Source organism: Balaenoptera ricei, chromosome 1 (genome assembly GCF_028023285.1).
Source record: "Balaenoptera ricei isolate mBalRic1 chromosome 1, mBalRic1.hap2, whole genome shotgun sequence".
In the NCBI taxonomy this organism is placed as follows: domain Eukaryota; kingdom Metazoa; phylum Chordata; class Mammalia; order Artiodactyla; family Balaenopteridae; genus Balaenoptera; species Balaenoptera ricei.
The window spans coordinates 169802646-169824960 of NC_082639.1; the positions used below are offsets into that span (position 1 = coordinate 169802646).

A 22315-nucleotide genomic window follows, 5' to 3' on the forward strand; every position below is an offset into this window, starting at 1 on the left:
CATATCATTTATCTGTAAATATTTCGTTATATATCTTTAAGTGGTAAGGGCCCTTTTTTTTTTTAAGAGACATAACTATATTATCATTATTACATCTAAAAAGTTAACAAAAAGTCTTAATATCATCACATATCCAGTCAGCATTCCAGTTCTCCAGTTGTCTCTTAAATGTTGACTGTACTTTTTCCCCATTAACTTATTTGTTGAAGAAACTAGGTTATTTGTCCATAGAGTCTCCCACAGTCTGGATTTTGCTGACTGAATCCTTGTGATAACATCCAACATATTCTTTTGTCTTTTATATTTCATGTAAATTGCTTATTGAATATAAAGATTTGATTTGATTTGGGTTTTTTATTTGATTGGTGTACTTGTTTTTATGTGACTACTTTTATGTGTGGTTTTGTGTTCTAATAGGATACCCATATTATTTTATCTCTTTTTTTGTATAATGTTGGCTGGTACTAATTATCAATGCCTAGGTCAATTCATTCATTAGGATTGCAAAATGGTGCTATTCTTGTTCTTTGTTTAGTAGCTGTAATAGTTCTATAAGGAAAAACTTCCCCTAATCTATTATTTGGTTACCTAATGGCATAGTTTGTATAGTATAGGCAGGATAAATGCTTGACTCTTTGTCTTTGTTTTCCAGTTTATGAGTATGGTCACTAGTATTCTCCAACAATGGTGAATTTTAAGTATCAGTCTGAACTCATGGATTTTAATGTATTTGTGCTTCAGTTAACTGTAGTTATTATTCTGATTGGTCCACACATTGTTCCATTTTGGACCAGTGAAAGCTTATTCAGGTTGACTCCTTAATCATTTTGACATATCCTGGTTACAGGGGAATTTAAAATATCTTCTTCTCAGCCAGTCTGACTTATAAAATAGTGTCTGTGCTATATTTATATTGGAAACACTAAAATCTGCTAAAATATCTTGGTGAAAACTTAGAAATTTGACATCTACATGATATACTTAAGTGCCTGTGTTTATTCCAAAACATCTCTTCTTCATTGTCTATAGACCAGATTATCAAAAATTCTCATGATTAAAAAGGAACATATCAAGAAATTAAGGGAAATGAACACAGAAGCAGAAAAACTGGTAAGGATATTTTTTTTTCATTGTTTGCTTGTCTCATTTTAAAATGGTGGGCAGCTTCTATATCTAAAGATTTTAAAATATTTTATGGAAGAAAACCTTGAGATAAATGTTATTTTTAAATCCTGATTTGTTCTCGCTATCTCTTGTTATACTGAACATACGCTAAGTAAATTAGCAATGCAATACAGTTCATTACCCCAGACCTCCTTATGCCATTGAATAGGATTAATGGATATATATTAGGTTCTTTGACAGTTTGCTTGAGTGTAGAATTCCTAGCATTGGTGCCTCTGACTAAGGAAGTCATATTAGCAGAGGTTATTAAAAGTGATTCAGAGTAAATAAATCAGGAAATATATAGGCTGGTATCTTCAGGTTATCTTGACAGAGCTTATATCCTATTTTATTAATCTAATGAGTATAAAAATATGAGTCAATTTTATTCATAGGAGAGAATTATCAGAGTTTTTTAAAATGTAGAAAATACTAAGGAAATTTTTTAATTGTATTGAAAGTCATAACTTGCTTATGGATTTATAGGATGGTGAATAGATTTTATCTCAAGTACCATCTCCAGTTGATTGAAAATGGTTGCAAGGATGTATGAAAGTAAGGGAGAGCTCAGTGACTGGGCCTGGGGGCAAAGGGCTGTAGCTAATTACCAATGTCTGTCATGAATGCAGGAATAGGGAGTTGTCGTAACATTAGTCATCTCTTGTATGGAATGGTGTGAGGGGTAGATGTGGGTAAATAGCTGGACAAGTAGTCACCTAACTGAATGAGGAACAGTCCTTTTAGGATTATGGATTTTTAAAATCTGGACATGACTTTGAATTATCTAATTTGAACCCATCATTTTTATGGAATTGAAAACTGAAGACCAAAGATGTCAAGGGATTTTGGACTAAGATTATGCTGCTGTTTAGTAGTACAGGTACCAGAACAGGCTTCTTAGTCCCAGTTTAACTCATTTAGGCATGATATAAAGTTAGTATTGTCAGATACACAGGCTATCAAAGATTGAAAAAAAATAGCCATAACATATTGCCATTATATATCCTAAATGTAAAAATACTATGTGTTTGCTTCTTTCCTACTGGACTCTAATTCTTATCTTGGTTTCCATCAGTTCTACTTCTACCCTTTATTCTATGCCTTTTCAATGCTTCCCCACTACATTTCCTCTGATCATTTTATCATCTCTTCCACCTTGATGCGTAATCAAATTATTTAACTTTCATATCACTAGCTAGGACTTTTCCCTGTATCTAGGTTTCACACCTTAAAGTACTAGACTTGCCTTAGCCTAGTTAATGTTACCTACTTTTTAAAAAAGACCTGTTTTGATGTTGGTTTGGCTCCTTGGCATGTGGGATCTCTGTAGAAATCTAACTGGCTTGATAGACTTTATAATTTATTTATGATTAGAAATAATTACCATTATAAAAATTGAAATACTGTAAAACTAGTTTAGTATATGGTATAAATATGTTTTTATGCTTAGCATATGGATTTCTTCTTCTATGCATATACTTTCATATGTTGTTTTGTTTTTTGAAGTATAGTTGATTTACAGTTTTGTCTTAGTTTCAGGTATACAGCACATTGATTTAGTATTTTTGTCAGATTGTATTCTGTTATAGGTTATTACAAGATACTGGGCATAATTCCCAGTGCTATACAGTGTATTCTTGTTGCTTATCTACTTTTTATATGATAATTTGTATCTGTTAATCCCATACCCCTAATTTATCCCTTCCTGCTTTCCTCTCCCCTTTGGTAACCACTAGTTTGTTTTCTATATCTGTGAGTCTATTTCTGTTTTGCATACACATTCATTTGTATTGCATTTTAGATTCCACATATAAGTGATATTACACAGTATTTGTCTTCCTCTGTCTGACTTATTTCACTAAGCATAACATTCTCTAGGTCCATCCATGTTTCTGCAAATGGGTTTTTTTCATTGTTTTTTATGACCAAGTAATACTCTATTTGTGTGTGTGTGTGTGTATGACACATCTTTGTAAACCAGTCAGCTGTTGCTGGACACTTGCGTTGTTTCCATGTCTTGGCTATTGTAAATAGTGCTGCTATGAACATTGCGGTGCATGTATCTCTTTGAATCAGTGTTTTCATTTTTTCTGCATATATACCCAGGAGTGGAATTGCTGGATCATATGATAGTCTATTTTTAGCTTTTTGAGGAACCTCCATACTGTTCTCCATAGTGACTGCACCAATTTACATGCCCACCAACAGTGTATGAGGGTTCCCTTTTCTCCACATCCTCTCTAACATTTGTCTTTTGTAGACTTTTTGATGATAACCATTCTGACCGGTGTGATGTGATACCTCATTGTGGTTTTGATTTGCATTTCTCTAATAATTAGTGATGTTGAGCATCTTTTCATGTGCCTGTTAGCCATCTACATGTCTTCTTTGGGAAAATGTCTATTCAGATCCTATGCCCACTTTTGGATTGAATTGTTTGCTTGTTTTTTTGATACTGAGTTATATGAGCTGTTCATATATTTTGGATGTGAATCCCTTGTCAGCTGCATCATTTGCCAATATTTTCTTCCATTCCATAGTTTGTCTTTTTCTTTTGTCAATAGTTTCTTTTGCTATGCAAAAGCTTTAAGTTTAATTAGACCCCATTTGTTTATTTTTGCTCTTATTTCTTTTGCCTTAGGAGGCTGATCCAAGAAAATATTGCTACAATTTCTGTCAAAGAGTGCTCTGCCTCTGTTCTCTTCTAGGAGTGTTATGGTTTCAGGGCTTACATTTAAACCGTTTTGAGGGGTTTTTTTGTTTTGTTTTTTTTGTATATGGTGTGAAAGAGAATGTTCTACTCTTACTGTTTTACATGTGGCTGTCCATTTTCCTAGCACCACTTGTTGAAGACACTGTCTTTTTTCCATTGTATAGACTTACCTCTTTTGTCGTGGATTAATTTATCGCAGGTGCATGGGTTTATTTCTGGGCTCTATTCTGTTCCATTGATCTATGTGTCTATTTTTGTGCCAATACCATGCTGTTCTGCTTACTATAGTTTAGTATAGTGTGACGTCTGGGAGGGTTATACATCCAGCTTTGTTCCTTTTTCTCAGGATTGCTTTGGCAATTAAGGGTCTTTTGTGATTTCATATAAATTTTAGGATAATTTGTTCTAGTTCTGTGATAATTGTCCTAGGTATTTTGATAGGGATTGCATTAAATCTGTAGATTGATTTGGCTAGTATGCCCATTTTAATAATGTTAATTCTTCCAACCCAATAGCACGGAATATTTTTCCATTTCTTCGAATCATCTTCCTCAGTGTTTTATAGTTTTCAGAGTATAGGTCTTTCACCTCCTTGGTGAAGTTTATTCCTAGAGTTTGTTTGTTTTTGATGCAATTTTAAACAGGATTGTTTTTTACTTTCTCTTTCTGATATTTCATTATTAGTATATAGAACCGCAGAATATTTCTGTATATTAGTCTTGTATCCTGCAACCTTTCTGAATTCATCTATTAGTTCTAATAGTTTTTGGGCCTAGACTTTAGGGTTCTTTACAGAGTATCATGTCATCTGCAGGTAACGACAGTTTTAGCTCTTCACTTCCAATTTGGGTACCTTTTATTTCTTTTTGTTTTTGATTGCTGTGTCTAGGACTTCCAATATTATTTCCTGAATTTAGCGGGAAGGCTTTCAGCATTTCACTGTTGAGTATTATGTTGGCTGTGGGTTTGTCATAAATGGCCTTTATTATGTTGAGATTTGTTCCCTCTGTACCCACTTTGATGAACATTTTTATCATGAATGGATGTTGAATTTGTCAAATGCATTTTCTGCGTCTGTTGAGATAATCATGTGATTTTCATCTTTTTTTGTTTGTTAAAGTGGTGTGTCACACTGGCTAATTTGCGTATGTTGAACCATCCTTGTGACCCTGGGATAAATCCAGCTTGATCACGGTGTATGATCCGTTTTATGCATCATTGGATTAGGTTTGCTTATATTTTGTTGAGGATTTTTGCATCTCTATTAAACAAAGGTATTGGCCTGTAATTTTCCTTTTTTGTAGAGTCTTTGTGTGATTTTGGTATCAGGGTAATGGTGGCCTCATAAAATGAATTTGGGAGTGTTCCCTCCTCTTCAGATTTTTGGAATAATTTGAGAAGGATAGGTATAAGTTCTTCCTTACATGTTTGATTGTCTGTACCTGGACTTTTGTTTGCTGGGAGTATTTTAATTGTAGATTCAATTTCACTCCTAGTGATTGGTCTTCAAATTATCTGTTTCTTCTTGACTCAGTCTTGGCAAGCTGTATGTTTCTAGAAATTTGTCCATGTCTTCTAGGTTATCCAGTTTGTTGGCATATAACTTTTCATAGTATTCTCTGTCATTTTGTTTGTTTGTTTCTCTGTAGTATTGTGTTTATTTGGGTCTTCTCTCTTTTCTTCTTCATGAGAGCCTGGCTAAAGTTTATCAATTTTATTTGTCTTTTTAAATAACCAGGTCTTGGTTTCATTGATCTTCTCTATTGATTTTTTGGTCTCTATTCTATTTATTCTCTCTGATCTTTATTATTTCCTTCCTTCTGCTGACTTTGGACTTTGTTTTTCTTTTTCTATTTCTTTTAGATGGTAGGTTAGGTTGTTTATTTGAGATTTTTCTTATTCTTGAGGAAGGCCTATATATCACTGAACTTCTCTCTTAGAACTATTTTTGCTGCATCCCATAGATTTTGGAAAATTGTGTTTCCATTTTCATTTGTCCTGAGGTATTTTCTAATTTCCTTTTTGATTTCATCATTGACACTTTTTTTTTTTTTTTTTTTTTTAGTAGCATATTGTTTAGTCTCACTGTGTTTGTTCTTTCCTGGTTTTCTTTCTGGAGTTTTTATAGTTTCATACTGTTGTGCTTGGGAGAAATGCTTGATATAATTTCTGTCCTCTTACATTTCTTGAGACTTGTTTTGTGACCTAGTATGTGATCTATCCTGGAGAACGTTCCATGTGCCCTTGAAAGAATGTGTGTGTATTCTGCTATTTTTGGATGTAATTTCCTGTAGCTATCAATTAAGTCCAACTGGTCTAATGTGTCAGTTAAGACTACTGTTTCCCTGTTGAGTTTCTGTCTGGATTATCTGTCCATCGATGTAAATGGGGTGTTAAAGTCCCCTACTGTTATTATATTTTTGTCAATTTCTCCCTTTATGTCTGTTAATATTTGCTTTATATATTTAGGTGTGCCTATATTAGGTGCATGTATGTTAACAAATGTTATATCCTGTCTTGTTTTGATCCCTTTATCATTATATAATGCCCTTTGCTACCTTTTGTTATAACCTTTCTTTCAAAGTCTATTTTGTCTGATATGAGTATTGCTACCCCTGCTTTCTTGTCATTTTCGTTTGCATGAAATGTTTTTTTTATCCACTCACTTTCAGTCTGTATGTGTCTTTTACCCTGAAGTGAGTCTATTAGGCAGTTTATTGAAGGGTTTTGTTTTTTTTATCCAGTCAACCACCCTGTCTTTTGGAGCGTTTAGTCCATTGGCATTTAAAGTAATTATTGATAGGTATGTACTCATTGCCATTTTAATCCTTGTTTTCCAGTTGTTTTTGTAGTTCTTCTTCATTCATTTCTTCTTTTTGTTTCTCCCGTAGTGGTTTGATGATTTTCTTTTTTAGTACGCTTGAGTTCCTTTCTTTTCGGTTTTTGTGTATGTAGTTACTGTAGGTTTTTGATTTGTAGTTACAATGGGGTTCATATATGTTGACCTATAATGATGTCTACTTTAAACTGATAATCATTTAAGTTCAAACACATTCTAAAAAGTTCTACAGTTTTCACTCCCCTCCTTCATATATATATATATATATATATATATATATATATATATATACTTTTTTTTTTCCCCCCCACACACACTGCATGGGTTGTGGGATCTTAGTACCCTGACCAGGGATCAAACCTGAGGCCCTGGCAGTGAGAGCACTGAGTCCTAACCACTGGACCACCAGGGAATTCCCCTTCATATGTTGTTTTTTTTGATCTCATATTTTACATTCACGCTTATCCCTTTACTGTTTATTGCAGTTATAGTTGCTTTTATAATTTTTTTTTAATCTAGGTACTGTCTTATTTAAGTGATCTTCAATCCTTACTATATATTTGCCTTTTCTATTGGGATTTCCCTTTTCCTATAGATTGTTACTTCTCTTCCATTTAGAGAAGACCCTCCAACATTTCTTTTAGGCTAGGTTTAGTATTGGTGAATTCTTTTAGTTTTTGCTTCTCTGAGAAATTCTTTATCTCTCCTTCTATTCTAAATGATAATCTTGATGGGTAGAGTATCCTAGGTTGCAGGTTTTTCCCTGTTAGGACTTTGAATATATCATGCCACTCCCTTCTGGCCTGCAGAATTTCTGCAGAGAAATCAGTTGATAGGCTTTTAGACATTCCCTTGTATATGACTCTGTTTTTCTCTTGCTGCCTTTAGAATTCTCTATTTATGTTTAACTTTTGCCATTTTAATTATGATATGTCTTGGTGTGGGTCTGTTTCGGTTCACCTTGTTTGGGGCCCTATGTGCTTCCTGTACCTGGGTATCTGTTTACTTCTTTAGATTTGGGAAATTTCCAGCCATAATTTCTTTAAATACAGTTTCTCTCTATCTTCTCCTTCTGAAACCCCCATAACGTGAATGTTGGCACATTTTATATTATCCCAAAGATCTCACATGTTGCTTTTGGTTTTTTTGTTCTTTGTTTGTTTGGTTTGGTTTTTTTGGTTTATCTTCATTTGTCTTTCTGTCTGCTGTTCTGATTGGGTGATTTCCATTATTCTGTCTTCCAGATCACTTATGTGTACTTATGTCATTTAGTCTGCTATTCATTGCTTCTAGAGTGCTTTTATCTCAGGAATTGAATTACCTATTTTTGATTGGGTCTTATTTATAGTTTCTAGTTCCTTGTTAAAATGATCTGTGCTTAAAGATCATTTCTCTTTCTTAATTCAGTTAGCATTTTTATTACCAAATTTTTTTTTTTTTTTTTTTTGGCCACACCACGGGAACTAAGATCCCATGCTTGTGGGATCTTAGTTCCCTGACCAGGGATCGAACCCGGGCCCCTGGCACTGAGAATGCCAAGTCCTAACCACTGGACCACCAGGGAATTCCCATATTACCAAAATTTTTAATTCATTCTCTGATAGACTGATTATCTCTGTTTCATTATTTTTTTTTTCAGGGGTTTTCTCTTGCTTTTTCAATTGAGAGTAGTTCCTTTGCCTTTTCATTTTACTTTCTCTGTCTCTGTGAATTTGGGTGAAACAGTTATCTCTTGTGGTCTTGAAGGGGTGTTTTTATGTGGGAGTGTCCCTTTGTAGACGGCATGTACCCAGTGTCTTTGGTGTGAAGGCTGAATTTTATGTGGATGACAGCCACATCTTCCCTGAGGGTGTGCTGGCCACTGTCACCTTGATAGGAGGTGTGACTGCTGTTGGAGGAGCTAGAGCCTGTGCAGAGGGAGAGGCAGAACTTCCTCCCTGCTCAGTGGCCATTGCCACCCTGACAGGGCAGAGTCTGTTTCTGAGTTGCTTTGAAAATTATTTTCTAACAAAAATGAAATTATATCATTATATATTAACTTATCTCAGTCTCTTAAAATTTCTGTATTATACCATAATTTAAATAATCTATTACTGGATATTTGAGTTACTTCCATGATTATACTACAATACTGCTACAGTAAATGTCCTTGTCTGTATAGTTTTGTGCATTTGTTTGTGTCTATTTGTAAGATAAATTCATGGAGTCAGCTCTACCCACCACCAGTCCCTCCCATCAGGAAACTTGCACAAGCCTCTTAGATAGCCTCATCCACCAGAGGGCAGAGAGCAGAAGCAAGAACTACAATCCAGCAGCCTGTGGAACAAAAACCACATTCACAGAAAGATAGACAAGATGAAAAGGCAGAGAGCTATGTACCAGATGAAGGAACAAGATAAAACCCCAGAAAAACAACTAAATGAAGTGGAGATAGGCAACCTTCCAGAAAAAGAATTAAGAATAATGATAGTGAACATGATCCAGGACCTCGGAAAAAGAATGGAGGCAAAGATCGAGAAGATGCAAGAAGTGTTTAACAAAGACCTAGAAGAATTAAAGAACAAACAAACAGAGATGAACAATACAATAACTGAAATGAAAACTACACTAGAAGGAATCAATAGCAGAATACCTGAGGCAGAAGAACGGATAAGTGACCTGGAAGACAGAATGGTGGAATTCACTGCTGTGAAACAGAATAAAGAAAAAAGAATGAAAAGAAATGAAGACAGCCTAAGAGACCTCTGGGACAACATTAAATGCAACAACATTCGCATTATAGGGGTCCCAGAAGGAGAAGAGAGAGAGAAAGGACCAGAGAAAATATTTCAAGAGATTATAGTCGAAAACTTCCCTAACATGGGAAAGGAAATAGCCACCCAAGTCCAGGAAGCGCAGAGAGTCCCATACAGGATAAATCCAAGGAGAAACACACCGAGACACATAGTAATCAAAGTGGCAAAAATTAAAGACAAAGAAAAATTATTGAAAGCAGCAAGGGAAAAACGACAAATAGCATACAAGGGAACTCCCATAAGGTTAACAGCTGATTTCTCAGCAGAAACTCTACAAGCCAGAAGGGAGTGGCATGATATACTTAAAGTGATGAAAGGGAAGAACCTACAACCAAGATTACTCTACCTGGCAAGGATCTCCTTCAGATTCTATGGAGAAATCAAAAGCTTTACAGACAAGCAAAAGCTAAGAGAATTCAGCACCACCAAACCAGCTCTACAACAAATGCTAAAGGAACTTCTCTAAGTGGGAAACACAACAGAAGAAATGGACCTACAAAAACAAACCCAAAACAATTAAGAAAGTGGTCATAGGAACATACATATCGATAATTACCTTAAACGTGAATGGATTAAATGCTCCAACCAAAAGACACAGGCTTGCTGAATGGATACAAAAACAAGACCCATTTATATGCTGTCTACAAGAGACCCACTTCAGACACATACAGACTGAAAGTGAGGGGATGGAAAAAGATATTCCATGCAAATGGAAATCAAAAGAAAGCTGGAGTAGCTATACTCATATCAGATAAAATAGACTTTAAAATAAAGAACGTTACAAGAGACAAGGAAGGACACTACATAATGATCAAGGGATCAATCAAAGAAGAAGATATAACAATTATAAATATATATGCACCCAACATAGGAGCACCTCAATACATAAGGCAACTGCTAACAGCTATAAAAGAGGAAATCGACAGTAACACAATAATAGTGGGGGACTTTAACACCTCACTTACACCAATGGACAGATCATCCAAAATGAAAATAAATAAGGAAACAGAAGCTTTAAATGACACAATAGACCAGATAGATTTAATTGATATTTGTAGGACATTCCATCCCAAAACAGCAGATTACACTTCTCAAGTGTGCACGGAACATTCTCCAGGATAGATCACATCTTGGGTCACAAATCAAGCCTCAGTAAATTTAAGAAAATTGAATTCATATCAAGCATCTTTTCTGACCACAATGCTATGAGATTTGAAATCAGTTACAGGGAAAAAAAACGTAAAAAACACAAACACATGGAGGCTAAACAATACGTTACTAAATAACCAAAAGATCACTGAAGAAATCAAAGAGGAAATCAAAGAATACCTAGAGACAAATGACAATGAAAACACGACGATCCAAAACCTATGGGATGCAGCAAAAGCACTTCTAAGAGGGAAGTTTATAGCTCTACAAGCCTACCTCAAGAAACAAGAAAAATCTCAAATAAACAATCTAACCTTACACCTAAAGGAACTAGAGAAAGAAGAACAAACAAAACCCAAAGTTAGCAGAAGGAAAGAAATCATAAAGATCAGAGCAGAAATAAATGAAATAGAAACAAAGAACACAATAGCAAAGATTAATAAAACTAAAAGCTGGTTCTTTGAGAAGATAAACAAAATTGATAAACCATTAGCCAGACTCATCAAGAAAAAGAGAGAGAGCACTCAAATCAATAAAATTAGAAATGAAAAAGGAGAAGTCACAACAGATGCTGCAGAAATACAAAGCATCCTAAGAGACTACTACAGGCAACTCTATGCCAATAAAATGGACAACCTGGAAGAAATGGACAAATTCTTAGAAAGGTATAACCTTCCAAGACTGAACCAGGAAGAAACAAAATATGAACAGACCAATCACAAGTAATGAAATTCAAACTGTGATTAAAAATCTTCCAACAAACAAAAGTCCAGGACCAGATGGCTTCACAGGTGAATTCTATCAAACGTTTAGAGAAGAGCTAACACCCATCCTTCTCAAACTCTTCCAAAAAATTGCAGAGGAAGGAGCACTCCCAAACTCATTCCATGAGGCCACCATCACCCTGATACCGAAACCAGACAAAGATACTACAAAAAAAGAAAATTACAGACCAATATCACTCATGAATATAGATGCAAAAATCCTCAACAAAATACTAGCAAACAGAATCCAGCAACACATTAAAAGGATGATACACCATGATCAAGTGGGATTTATCCCAGGGATGCAAGGATTCTTCAATATATGCAAATCAGTCAATGTGCACCATATTAACAAATTGAAGAATAAAAACCGTATGATCATCTCAATAGATGCAGAAAAAGCTTTTGACAAAATTCAACACCCATTTATGATAAAAAGTCTCCGGAAAGCGGACATAGAGGGAACCTACCTCAATAAAGGCCATATACAACAAACCGACAGCAAACATCATTCTCAGTGGTGAAAAACTGAAAGCATTTCCTCTAAGATCAGGAACGAGACAAGGGTGTCCACTCTCACCACTATTATTCAACATAGTTTTGGAAGTCCTAGCCACAGCAATCAGAGAAGAAAAAGAAATAAAAGGAATAAAAATTGGAAAAGGAGAAGTAAAACTGTCACTGTTTGCAGATGACATGATACTATACATAGAGAATACTAAAAATGCCACCAGAAAACTACTAGAGCTAATCAATGAATTTGGTAAAGTTGCAGGATACAAAATTAATGCACAGAAATCTCTTGCATTCCTATACACTAATGATGAAAAATCTGAAAGAGAAATTAAGGCAACACTCCCATTTACCATTGCAACAAAAAGAATAAAATACCTAGGAAAAAACCTACCTAGGGAGACAGAAGACCTGTATGCAGAAAGCTATAAGACACTGATGAAAGAAATTAAAGATGATACCAACAGATGGAGAGATATACTGTGTTCGTGGATTGGAAGAATCAATACTGTGAAAATGACTATACTACCCAAAGCAATCTACAGATTCAATGCAATCCCTATCAAATTACCAATGGCATTTTTTACAGAACTAGAACAAAAAATCTTAAAATTTATATGGAGACACAAAAGACCCTGAATAGCCAAAGCAGTCTTGAGGGGGAAAAAATGGAGCTGGAGGAATCAGACTCCCTGACTTCAGACTATACTACAAAGCTACAGTAATCAAGACAATATGGTACTGGCACAAAAACAGAAACATAGATCAATAGAACAAGATAGAAAGCCCAGAGATAAACCCACGCACCTATGGTCAACTAATTTATGACAAAGGAGGCAAGGATATACGATGGAGAAAAGACAGTCTCTTCAATAAGTGGTGCTGGGAAAAGTGGACAGCTACATGTAAAAGAATGAAATTAGAAAAAAAAGAAATTAGAACACTCCCTAACACCATACACAAAAATAAACTCAAAATGGATTAGAGACCTAAATGTAAGACCAGACACTATAAAACTCTTAGAGGAAAACATAGGAAGAACACTCTTTGACATAAATCACAGCAAGATCTTTTTTGATCCACCTCCTAGAGTAATGGAAATAAAAACAAAAATAAACAAATGGGACCTAATGAAACTTAAAAGCTTTTGCACAGCAAGGGAAACCGTAAACAAGATGAAAAGACAACCCTCAGAATGGGAGAAAATATTTGCAAATGAATCAATGGACAAAGGATTAATCTCCAAAATATATAAACAGCTCATGCAGCTCAATATTAAAAAAAAACAAACAACCCAATCCAAAAATGGGCAGAAGACCTAAATAGACATTTCTCCAAAGAAGACATGCAGATGGCCAAGAAGCCCATGAAAAGCTGCTCAACATCACTAATTATTAGAGAAATGCAAATCAAAACTACAATGAGGTATCACCTCACACCAGTTAGAATGGGCATCATCAGAAAATCTACAACAACAAATGCTGGAGAGGGTGTGGAGAAAAGGGAACCCTCTTGCACTGTTGGTGGGAATGTAAATTGATACAGCCACTATGGAGAACAGTATGGAGGTTTCTAAAAATAGAATTATCATATGATCCAGCAATCCCACTACTGGGCATATACCCAGAGAAAACCATAATTCAAAAAGACACATGCACCCCAATGTTCATTGCAGCACTATTTACAATAGCCAGGTCATGGAAGCAACCTAAATGCCCATCGACAGATGAATGGATAAAGAAGATGTGGTACATATTTACAATGGAATATTACTCAGCCATAAAAAGGACCGAAATTGGGTCATTTGTTGAGACGTGGATGGATGTAGAGACTGTCATACAGAGTGAAGTAAGTCAGAAAGAGAAAAACAAATATCGTGTATTAATGCATATACGTGGAACCTAGAAAAATGGTACAGATGAACCGGTTTGCAGGCAGAAATTGAGACACAGATGTAGAGAACAAACGTATGGACACCAAGGGGGGAAAGCGGCGGGGGGTGGGGGTGGTGGTGTGATGAACTGGGAGATTGGGATTGACATGTAAACACTGATGTGTATAAAATTGATGACTAATAAGAACAGTATAAAAAATAAAATAAAATTTAAAAATTTTTTAAAAAAGATAAATTCTTAGAATGTCCAATGGCAGGGTCAAGATGTATGAGTATTTTAAAGATTTAATTATACTTCTGATTTAAGATGGTAGGCTGAACATGTGTTTTCTTCCTATCCCTTACAATTCCATGCAAAATTAGAAATACAAAAAAAAGTAAATAGAATACATGGAAACAGACTGCTTAACAATGTCTGAAAGATTTTTAAAATTTTTCTTACGTGTTGTTGGATGAAATAAAAACCTTGGCTAAAAGAGTCTGCATGTTCGAACCCTGAAGAGACTCCAGGCCAAGAGTTGCAAATATGATAGAGGAATGCAAAAGTGAGATGCAGTACTTTAAAAGGAATTCATTCCATTTCTGTTTCCACATTCCCCTCTTCATCCCAGTGACAGAATGTAAATGTGGTATTTACCCAAGTTAAAGGGAGAGAAAGTAACAGACACTTCTCTAAAGAATTTGAACATACTGCTTGGGAAAAGTTAATGCTGCTTCTGCTTTTGATAATGGCAGACTAGATAATTTGGATTAGTCTTCCTAATCCAGATAGTTGAGAATAGCTATTTCCTCTGTAATAAAATATAAAAATAAGCTGTTTGAAGAAACTGGAGCATTAATAAGGTATTAAAGAATTATAGGGATAGGATCTAGGAAAAGAAGTAAACTCAGAAGGGGGAACCTGGCATTTAGGATTGCTTTTTCCTTAGGGACTTCTGCAAGTTGCAGAAAAGGTGGCGGAGAAACTGAGTGGTGTTCTCAAAAGTCTTACAAGGGTGGGGAGGACAAAATTAGAGTCCAGAGAACTAGCAGAGGTTGAGGGAAGCTGGTGAACCTTCCATGTTCTGGGTTGGAACCCCAAAAGGCTACACTGGCCCAGCTTCAAATAATCTTACCTCTGAAATTGAATTAAGATGATTATGGAGCACTAGGACCCCAAGCAGCCCACTAGAAGTAAATATAAATCCTCCTAGAGGAATATAATATCATACTAGACCTGAAATTATTTCTACAGTTTTTAACATACAGTGTCTAATACTCAATTTTAAATCCCAGACACAATAGGAGACAAGATAACCCTAACAAAAATCAAAAGAAAATATGAACAGTGGGCAAATTACAGAGAATGGTATTCTTAGACATAGATTTTAAATGCTTGTTTTGTTTAAAGAGATGAGACAAAATGGAGAATTTTAGAAGAGAACTGGAAACAACAACAACGAAAAGGACCAAATGAAACTCTAGATATAAACTACAATAATCAAAATTAAGAACTCAGTTGGTAGATATAACCACAGCAGATTAGGAACAGCTGAAGAGAGAACTAGTAAGTGAAAACAGATCAGAAGAAAATATCCAGACTTAAGCAAGGAGAGAAAGATGGATAGAAAATTCAGAAGAGAGGATAGGATAAATAAGGGATATAGTGGGGTGTCTAATATGTCTAACAGAGTAACAGAAGGAGGAGAGAAAGAGAATGGGACAGAAGGAATATTTTAAGAGCTGAGAACATTCCAAAACTGTTGAAAGACAACAGGCCACAAATTCAAGAACCCCCATGAATCCTAATGGGATAAATAAAAAGGTAATGACTCCTAGGCACATCATAGTAAAACTGCTGAAAACTGAACACAAAGTGAAAAGTATTTAAAGTACCCAGAGTAGAATGGAAGACGGGAAGTACCTTCAAAAGACTAACAATTTGTTTGACAGGTGACTTCTCCATAGAAACCACAGAGGATGGAAGAGAATGGAATGACATCTTTATAGGGCGGAAACAAAATTTCTGCCAACCTAGTTCTATATTCAGTGAAAATTCCTTTAAGGGTAAAGTTAATATAAGGACATTTGCAGACAAATTATAGAATTTGTTACCAGAATACCTACACTTAAGAAAATAATAAAGGTTTTCTTCAAGCAGGAAAGAAAAACTTGTTTTTTTAAGATACTTGAACTTTCAAAAAGGAATGAAAAACAACTAAAAGGATAAATATGTAGATTAGTCTAAGTGACATCATATAAAATGATAAAATAGTATCTTGTGGCGTTTAAAATATAAAGGTTTAAAAGTACAACAGTTGTCTTTTGGTCAGAGTAAAGGGTGTGTATACACATAGACTTTGATTAATCAAGGATGTACATTTTAATCTCTAAGGTACCTGTTAAAATAATAGTAAAAGATGAATAACTACCAAACTAATCAGGGGGAGGTGGGTGAGGGAATGGAACAATAAAATGTTCATTCAGTCTAAGAGAAGGCAAGGAAAGAAAGAAAAAAATGACACCTAACAGGTGGGACATATAGAAGGAAAATAGTAAGATGGTAGATTTAAGTCTAAATATATTGATAAATAGTATTGAGTATAAGTAGACTAAATTTCCTGAATAAAAGGCAAAGATTGCCAGACTAGAGGAAAAATAAAATCCAACTCCTACCATGTGATCCAGCAATTCCACTACTGGTTATATATTCGAAGAAAACAAAAACAATAATGCAAAAAGATAAATGCATTCCAATGTTCATAGCAGCATTGTTTGCAACAGCCAAGATACAGAAGCAACCTAAGTGTCCATCAGCAGATGAATGGATAAAGAAGATGTAGTCTGTATATACGTGTGTATGCATATACATGCACACGTGCACACACACACACAATGGAATATTACTTGGCCTTAAAAAAGGATGACATGCTGCCATTTGCAACAACGTGGATCAACCTAGAGGGTATTATGCTTAGTGAAATAAGTCAGTCAGAGAGAGACAAATACTCTATGTTATTACTTATATGTGGAAGCTAGAAAATAAAACAAATGTATATAACAAAACAGAAACAGATGCACAGATATAGAGAACAAACTAGCGGTTACCAGTGGGGAAAGGGAAAGGGGGATGGGCAAGATAGAGGTAGGGGATTAAGAGGTACAGACTACTATGTATAAAATAAATAGGCAACATGGTTATATTGTACAACACAGAGAAATTTAGCCATTATTTTGTAATAACTTTAAATGGCATATAATCTATAAAAATATTGAATCACTATGTTGTACACCTGAAACTAATATAATAATATTGTAAATCAACTGTACTTCAATTTAAAAAAAAAACCCAACTCTATGATTCTTGCAAGAGACACATTTAATATAAAAGGATCCAGAAAGAATAAAATTGTAAATGTATGAAAAGATATACAGTACAAATTTTAAAATAATAACAGAAGGGCTTATAACTATATTAATATCCAACAGTAAAATTCAGGGCAATACATATTACTGGATATAAAGAGATGTGCTTCCTAATGATGAAAGGTTTAATTCACCATATCTTACTTGCTGTAAGGAGGTGTGGTTCTTAATGATGAAAGGTATAATTTCAGAATAATAACTTGAAATTGACATGTACCTAATAACTTAGCCTCCAGATGTATAAAGCAAAAATTGGCAAAACTCAAAGGAAAAAGACAAATTCACTGTTACAGCAACACAATTTCCATAGCCCTCTTAGTAACTAATAAAATATAAAGGTTTAAAAAAAAAATCAGTAAGAACATAGACTTGAGGGACCTCCCTGGTGGCGCAGTGGTTAAGAATCCTCCTGCCAATGCAGGGACACGGGTTCGAGCTCTGGTCTGGGAAGATGCCACATGCTGCGGAGCAACTAAGCCCATGTGCCGCAACTACTGAGCCTGTGCTCTAGAGCCCGTGAGCCACAACTACTGAGCCCATGTGCCACAAATACCGAAGCCCGCATGCCTAGAGCTTGTGCTCTGCAACAGTAGAAGCCACCGCAGTGAGAAGCCCGCGCACCACAACGAAGAGTAGCCACCATTTGCCACAACTAGAGAAAGCCTGTGCACAGCAACGAAGACCCAACGCAGCCAAAAATAAATTAATTAATTTTTTTTAAAAAAATGGAAGGAAGAAAGAAGGGACATCACAATACCACCTACAGACATGAAAAAGATCTTGAGAGGATACTGTGTTATTGAATTTTGTGTGATTGAATTTTGTCCCCTCCAAATTCAGAAGTTGGTGCCTTAAGCCCAATATGACTGTATTTAGAGATAGGGCCTTTAAGGAGGTAATTTGGGTTAAATGAAGCCATAGGTTGGGGCTCAAATTAATAGGACTGGTGTCCTTATAAGAAGAGGGGAAGAGACACCAGAGATTTCTCTTGTGTGCACAGAAGGAAGGCCATCTGAGGACACAAGGAGAAAATAGCCATCTACAAGCCAGGAAGAAAGTTCTCATCAGAAACCATCCCTGCCAGCACCTTGATCTTGAACTTACAGCCTTCAGAACACAAAAAAATTTATTTCTGTTACTTAAGCCACCCAGTCCATGGTGTTCTATTATAGCAGCCTGAGCAGACTAATACATATTATAAACAGCTACCTGTAAATATGTTTGAAAATTGAGATGGAGACAAATTCCTAGAAAAATACAACTTGCTGACATTGATATAATAAGAAATAGAAAGTCTGAATAAGCCTATCACTACCTTATAAATGAATCTGTAATTTAAAACTTGACCACAAAGAACCTACAACCCCAGATGCATTCTTCCATACCAGTGAATTCAACCAAGTGTTTACCATCACCGTCAACTTTCAGAAACTTTTTCTAGAGAATAGGAAAAAAACAAGGAGCATTTTCCAATTCATTTTGTAATGCTTGAATAATTTGATATCAAAACCTAACAAAGATATGACAAAAGAGAATAACTACTAGCCAATCTCATTCATGAATGTAGGTGACAGAATCCTAAACAAAATATTAACAAATGGGAATTTGTTAGTATGTTTAAAAAGGTACATCATCAAAAAAAAAAAAAAAAAAAAGGTACATCATCACAGCCAATAGATTTATTCCAGGAATGCAAGGAGAGTTTAACAATTAGAAATAAATAACTGAAGTCTAGAGCCACCGAAGATGATGATGGCCTCCACAGACAAATTATGAAAACAGAATATAAAGCCTGGAAGCTAGAATGACCTAGATACCCAGAAACTCCTCCATTAGTTAGATTTACAAGAAAATTTAATATGGATAGAATATTTCCAGTGGGATGGTGGATTCACAGAACATACCAGTGTTAAGCAAAATGTCATAATTCATATAGCATTAAAACATTACTTCAAGAACTAGGAAGTCTAATGATGTCCAAAGAAAATATGAAACTTCCACAGGCATCTATAGAACAAACAGACAACAATTGATTTTAGAGGATCTCCAGCTTACTATCTTCGTTATTACAGTGCAAAACACTCAAACATTTAATAAAACTGTTCCAACTGGTAAACATGATATGGTCATTCATTGCTAATAAAATATTTAAAACATGTACACATTATGTTTTCAGACAACAGGAGGAAAATGTACCACTCTATTTTTTTTCTCGTATCAAGGCACTGTCATTTAAACATAAACCTGGAATTCAGGTTTACAGGATAAGATCAAGGGAAGACATATCAGAATGCTTTAGAATAAAACTGTTTCCAAAAGAAGGAAAAGCGTAAATCACATGCTTATTTGGCAAAAGAGTTGAAATTTAAATTGTTTAAGGTAGCAGGTAAAATGAATGCTGTTGCTAATTGTGTTGATTTTTGAAGAGTTGCTAACTGCTAGTAGTATCAGAAGTATGTTCAGGATTGTTTGATACCTGTATTCATTAAAAAAAAATGGTGGAGAAGGATGGATTTCTATTCACAGTAGCTCCTTTGTATAACATGCAATAAACATGATAATTATTTTGTTCATAAGTTTTGTTTAACAAACCATACCCTAAGTTTAAGTGGAATCATCAAAAAGGAAATAAGTGTATGGTATGTGATTTGAGATTAGTTTTAAAAAGTAAATAAAATGTGGAAAGTACCTTCAGAGACTATGCCATTGCTATTATGTTGATGTAATATATGTACAGCCTTGTAGAGGTAGTAAAAATCAAGTTATATCCTTTAATCTTAACATACCTATTATTTATTCTGTTTTGTATATTACTTGTGAGTTGGAATTTTGCAGAGTATTTCAGGGACAAATACAGATTATTCAATTAGTTTAATTCCTTCTTTGCAGAAGGAAGACTCCCAGGTATTGTAAGGAGATTTTATTTTTAATATATCCAGAACTATTATTTTAAAAAACCTTCAGAAGTGTAGCAATTCTTTCAGATTTATGGATTACAGATTTTCTTGGTATACATTTTTTCCTAATTTTCTGTGACACATCAGGTTAGTGACATTGAACTAATTTAACATTTACATTAACCCCAAGTGATTTTAGCACTGACTAGGAGTAATTTTATCTACCCTATCCCTACCCAGCCTCTGCCCTAACAAATATTTAATTTTATTTAATTAATTTAACTTAATTTTGAAGCTGATAGCTAATTTCTATTCTATTTTTACCAAAATGACCTGAGTAGTTCACTATTTTTCATCTCAAAGAACTGGACATACTACTTGGTCCAGTATATTTTCTGATGGAATTTATTTAAAAAATGGAACATTGGTCTGATAAAGTCTCCTTTAATTTTGGAAAACTTAATTGTTTATCTAATACTTTACTCAGCAAAAGCAAACTACAGCCAGAGTTGTCAAAATATGAAATTAGATGTTCAAACTTTCAATTTGTAAAGCAAAGGGAGGAAAATTATTTTAAAATACTTTAGTCACTTTTATGAAACAAGGACAAATTTCTCAGCCATACACCTGAGAAGTTTTTATCAAGTTCATGCAGAGTTAAAGCTTTGAACTACCTTTTCTTGTCCAGATTATGTAGTATGTTAAAGTCAGTGAAAGTTTGTCTAAGCTTATTGACTTCAATATGCCTTTTCTATTTTTGATTATTAAAATATTTTTAAAATACACATACAAAGCATCCACATAGAAATTAATAGTGCAAGTGGAATTTATTAAAATAGATTTGAATTGCCTCAACACTATTAGATACTGAACTAGCAGTCTCAGTCAGTCTCTAATAATTGCTTTTCCACTTTGGAAATTTGACTTGTCATACATGGACATTAATAATAATTCAAGAGTGGAAAAGGGGATTTATCCCTGAGAGTTCTGTCTTAACCATTTTTAAAACCATGTATTAGTGGCTTTGGAAAACTCTGAATACTATGTTCTCTGTACTCCTTCCCTCTCTCCATCCACCACTATGAAAGTTGGTCTTTTCTTGCCCTGAATATGTCGTCAGAATTGTCATATCATGTTTGTTAGTCCTCTTTTATTTTTGAGATTATGAATCTCTGAAGAAATCTCCTTACTAGCTAACCAGTCCTGAAAGTAGAATACATCCAAGAAAAAAAAAAAAAGTCCATTTTGTGTGCCACACTCAACCTGTATGTGACAACCTAAAGCAGCGGTCCCCAACCTTTTTGGCACCAGGGACTGGTTTTGTGGAAGACAGTTTTTCCCTGGACCAGGGGTGGGGGGTGGGGGGTGGTCTCAGGATGATTCAAGCGCAGTACATTTATTGTGCGCTTTTTCTATTATTATTACATTGTAATAGATAATGAAATAATTATACAGCTCACCATAATGCAGAATCAGTGGGAGCCCTGAGCTCGATTTCACTTGCCACTCACTGATAGGGTTTTGATATGAGTCTGCAAGCAACTGATTTATTATGGTGTCTGTGCAGTCAAACCTCTCTGCTAATGATAATCTGTATTTGCAGCCCCTCCCCAGCACTAGCATCACTGCCTCAGCTCCACCTCAGATCGTCAGGCATTAGATTCTCATAAGGAGCGGGCAACCTAGATCCCTCACATGCACAGTTCACAGTAGGGTTTGTGCTCCTAGGAGAATCTAACACTGTCACTGATCTGACAGGAGGCAGAGCTCAGGCAGTAACGCGAGCAATAGGGAGCGGCTGTAAATACAGATGAAGCTTGGCTCGCTTGCCTGCCACTCACCTCCTGCTGTGTGGCCTGGTTCCTAACAGGCCACGGACCAATACCGGTCCATGGCCTGGGGGTTGGAGACCCCTGACCTAAAGCACGTTAGTTGATTATATAGGAGGGATTGATAGGAAACCATGCTTAATTATAGTAACTTATTTAAAAGGGCAGGTTTTTAAAGTAACAGCCTTATTGAGGTATTATTCACATACCATACAATTCACCCATTTACAGTAAGTGAACAGTTCTGTGGTGTTTAGTTTACAGTTCAGTTCACAGACTGTGCAGGCATCATCATAATTTTAAAACATTTTCATTATCCCAAAAAGAAACCCTGTATTTTTTCCTCATTTCAC

General features: G+C 35.1%; 1 protein-coding gene and 1 non-coding gene across 3 annotated transcripts in view; one reads left to right on the plus strand and one right to left on the minus strand.

Annotated features, from left to right (window-relative positions):
* The window catches only part of LIN9 (lin-9 DREAM MuvB core complex component), a 102668-nt gene that overhangs the window by 67069 nt on the left and 13284 nt on the right, over positions 1-22315 (plus strand). For both annotated transcript variants that reach the window (XM_059905444.1, XM_059905438.1), the window contains exon 11: positions 1030-1110. In XM_059905444.1, the coding sequence (XP_059761427.1) occupies positions 1030-1110 (81 nt within the window). The remainder of the gene's footprint in view (positions 1-1029; positions 1111-22315) is intronic.
* Positions 8208-8280, minus strand: TRNAE-CUC (transfer RNA glutamic acid (anticodon CUC)). Its single transcript has one exon. It is a non-coding gene; the product is annotated as a tRNA-Glu (tRNA).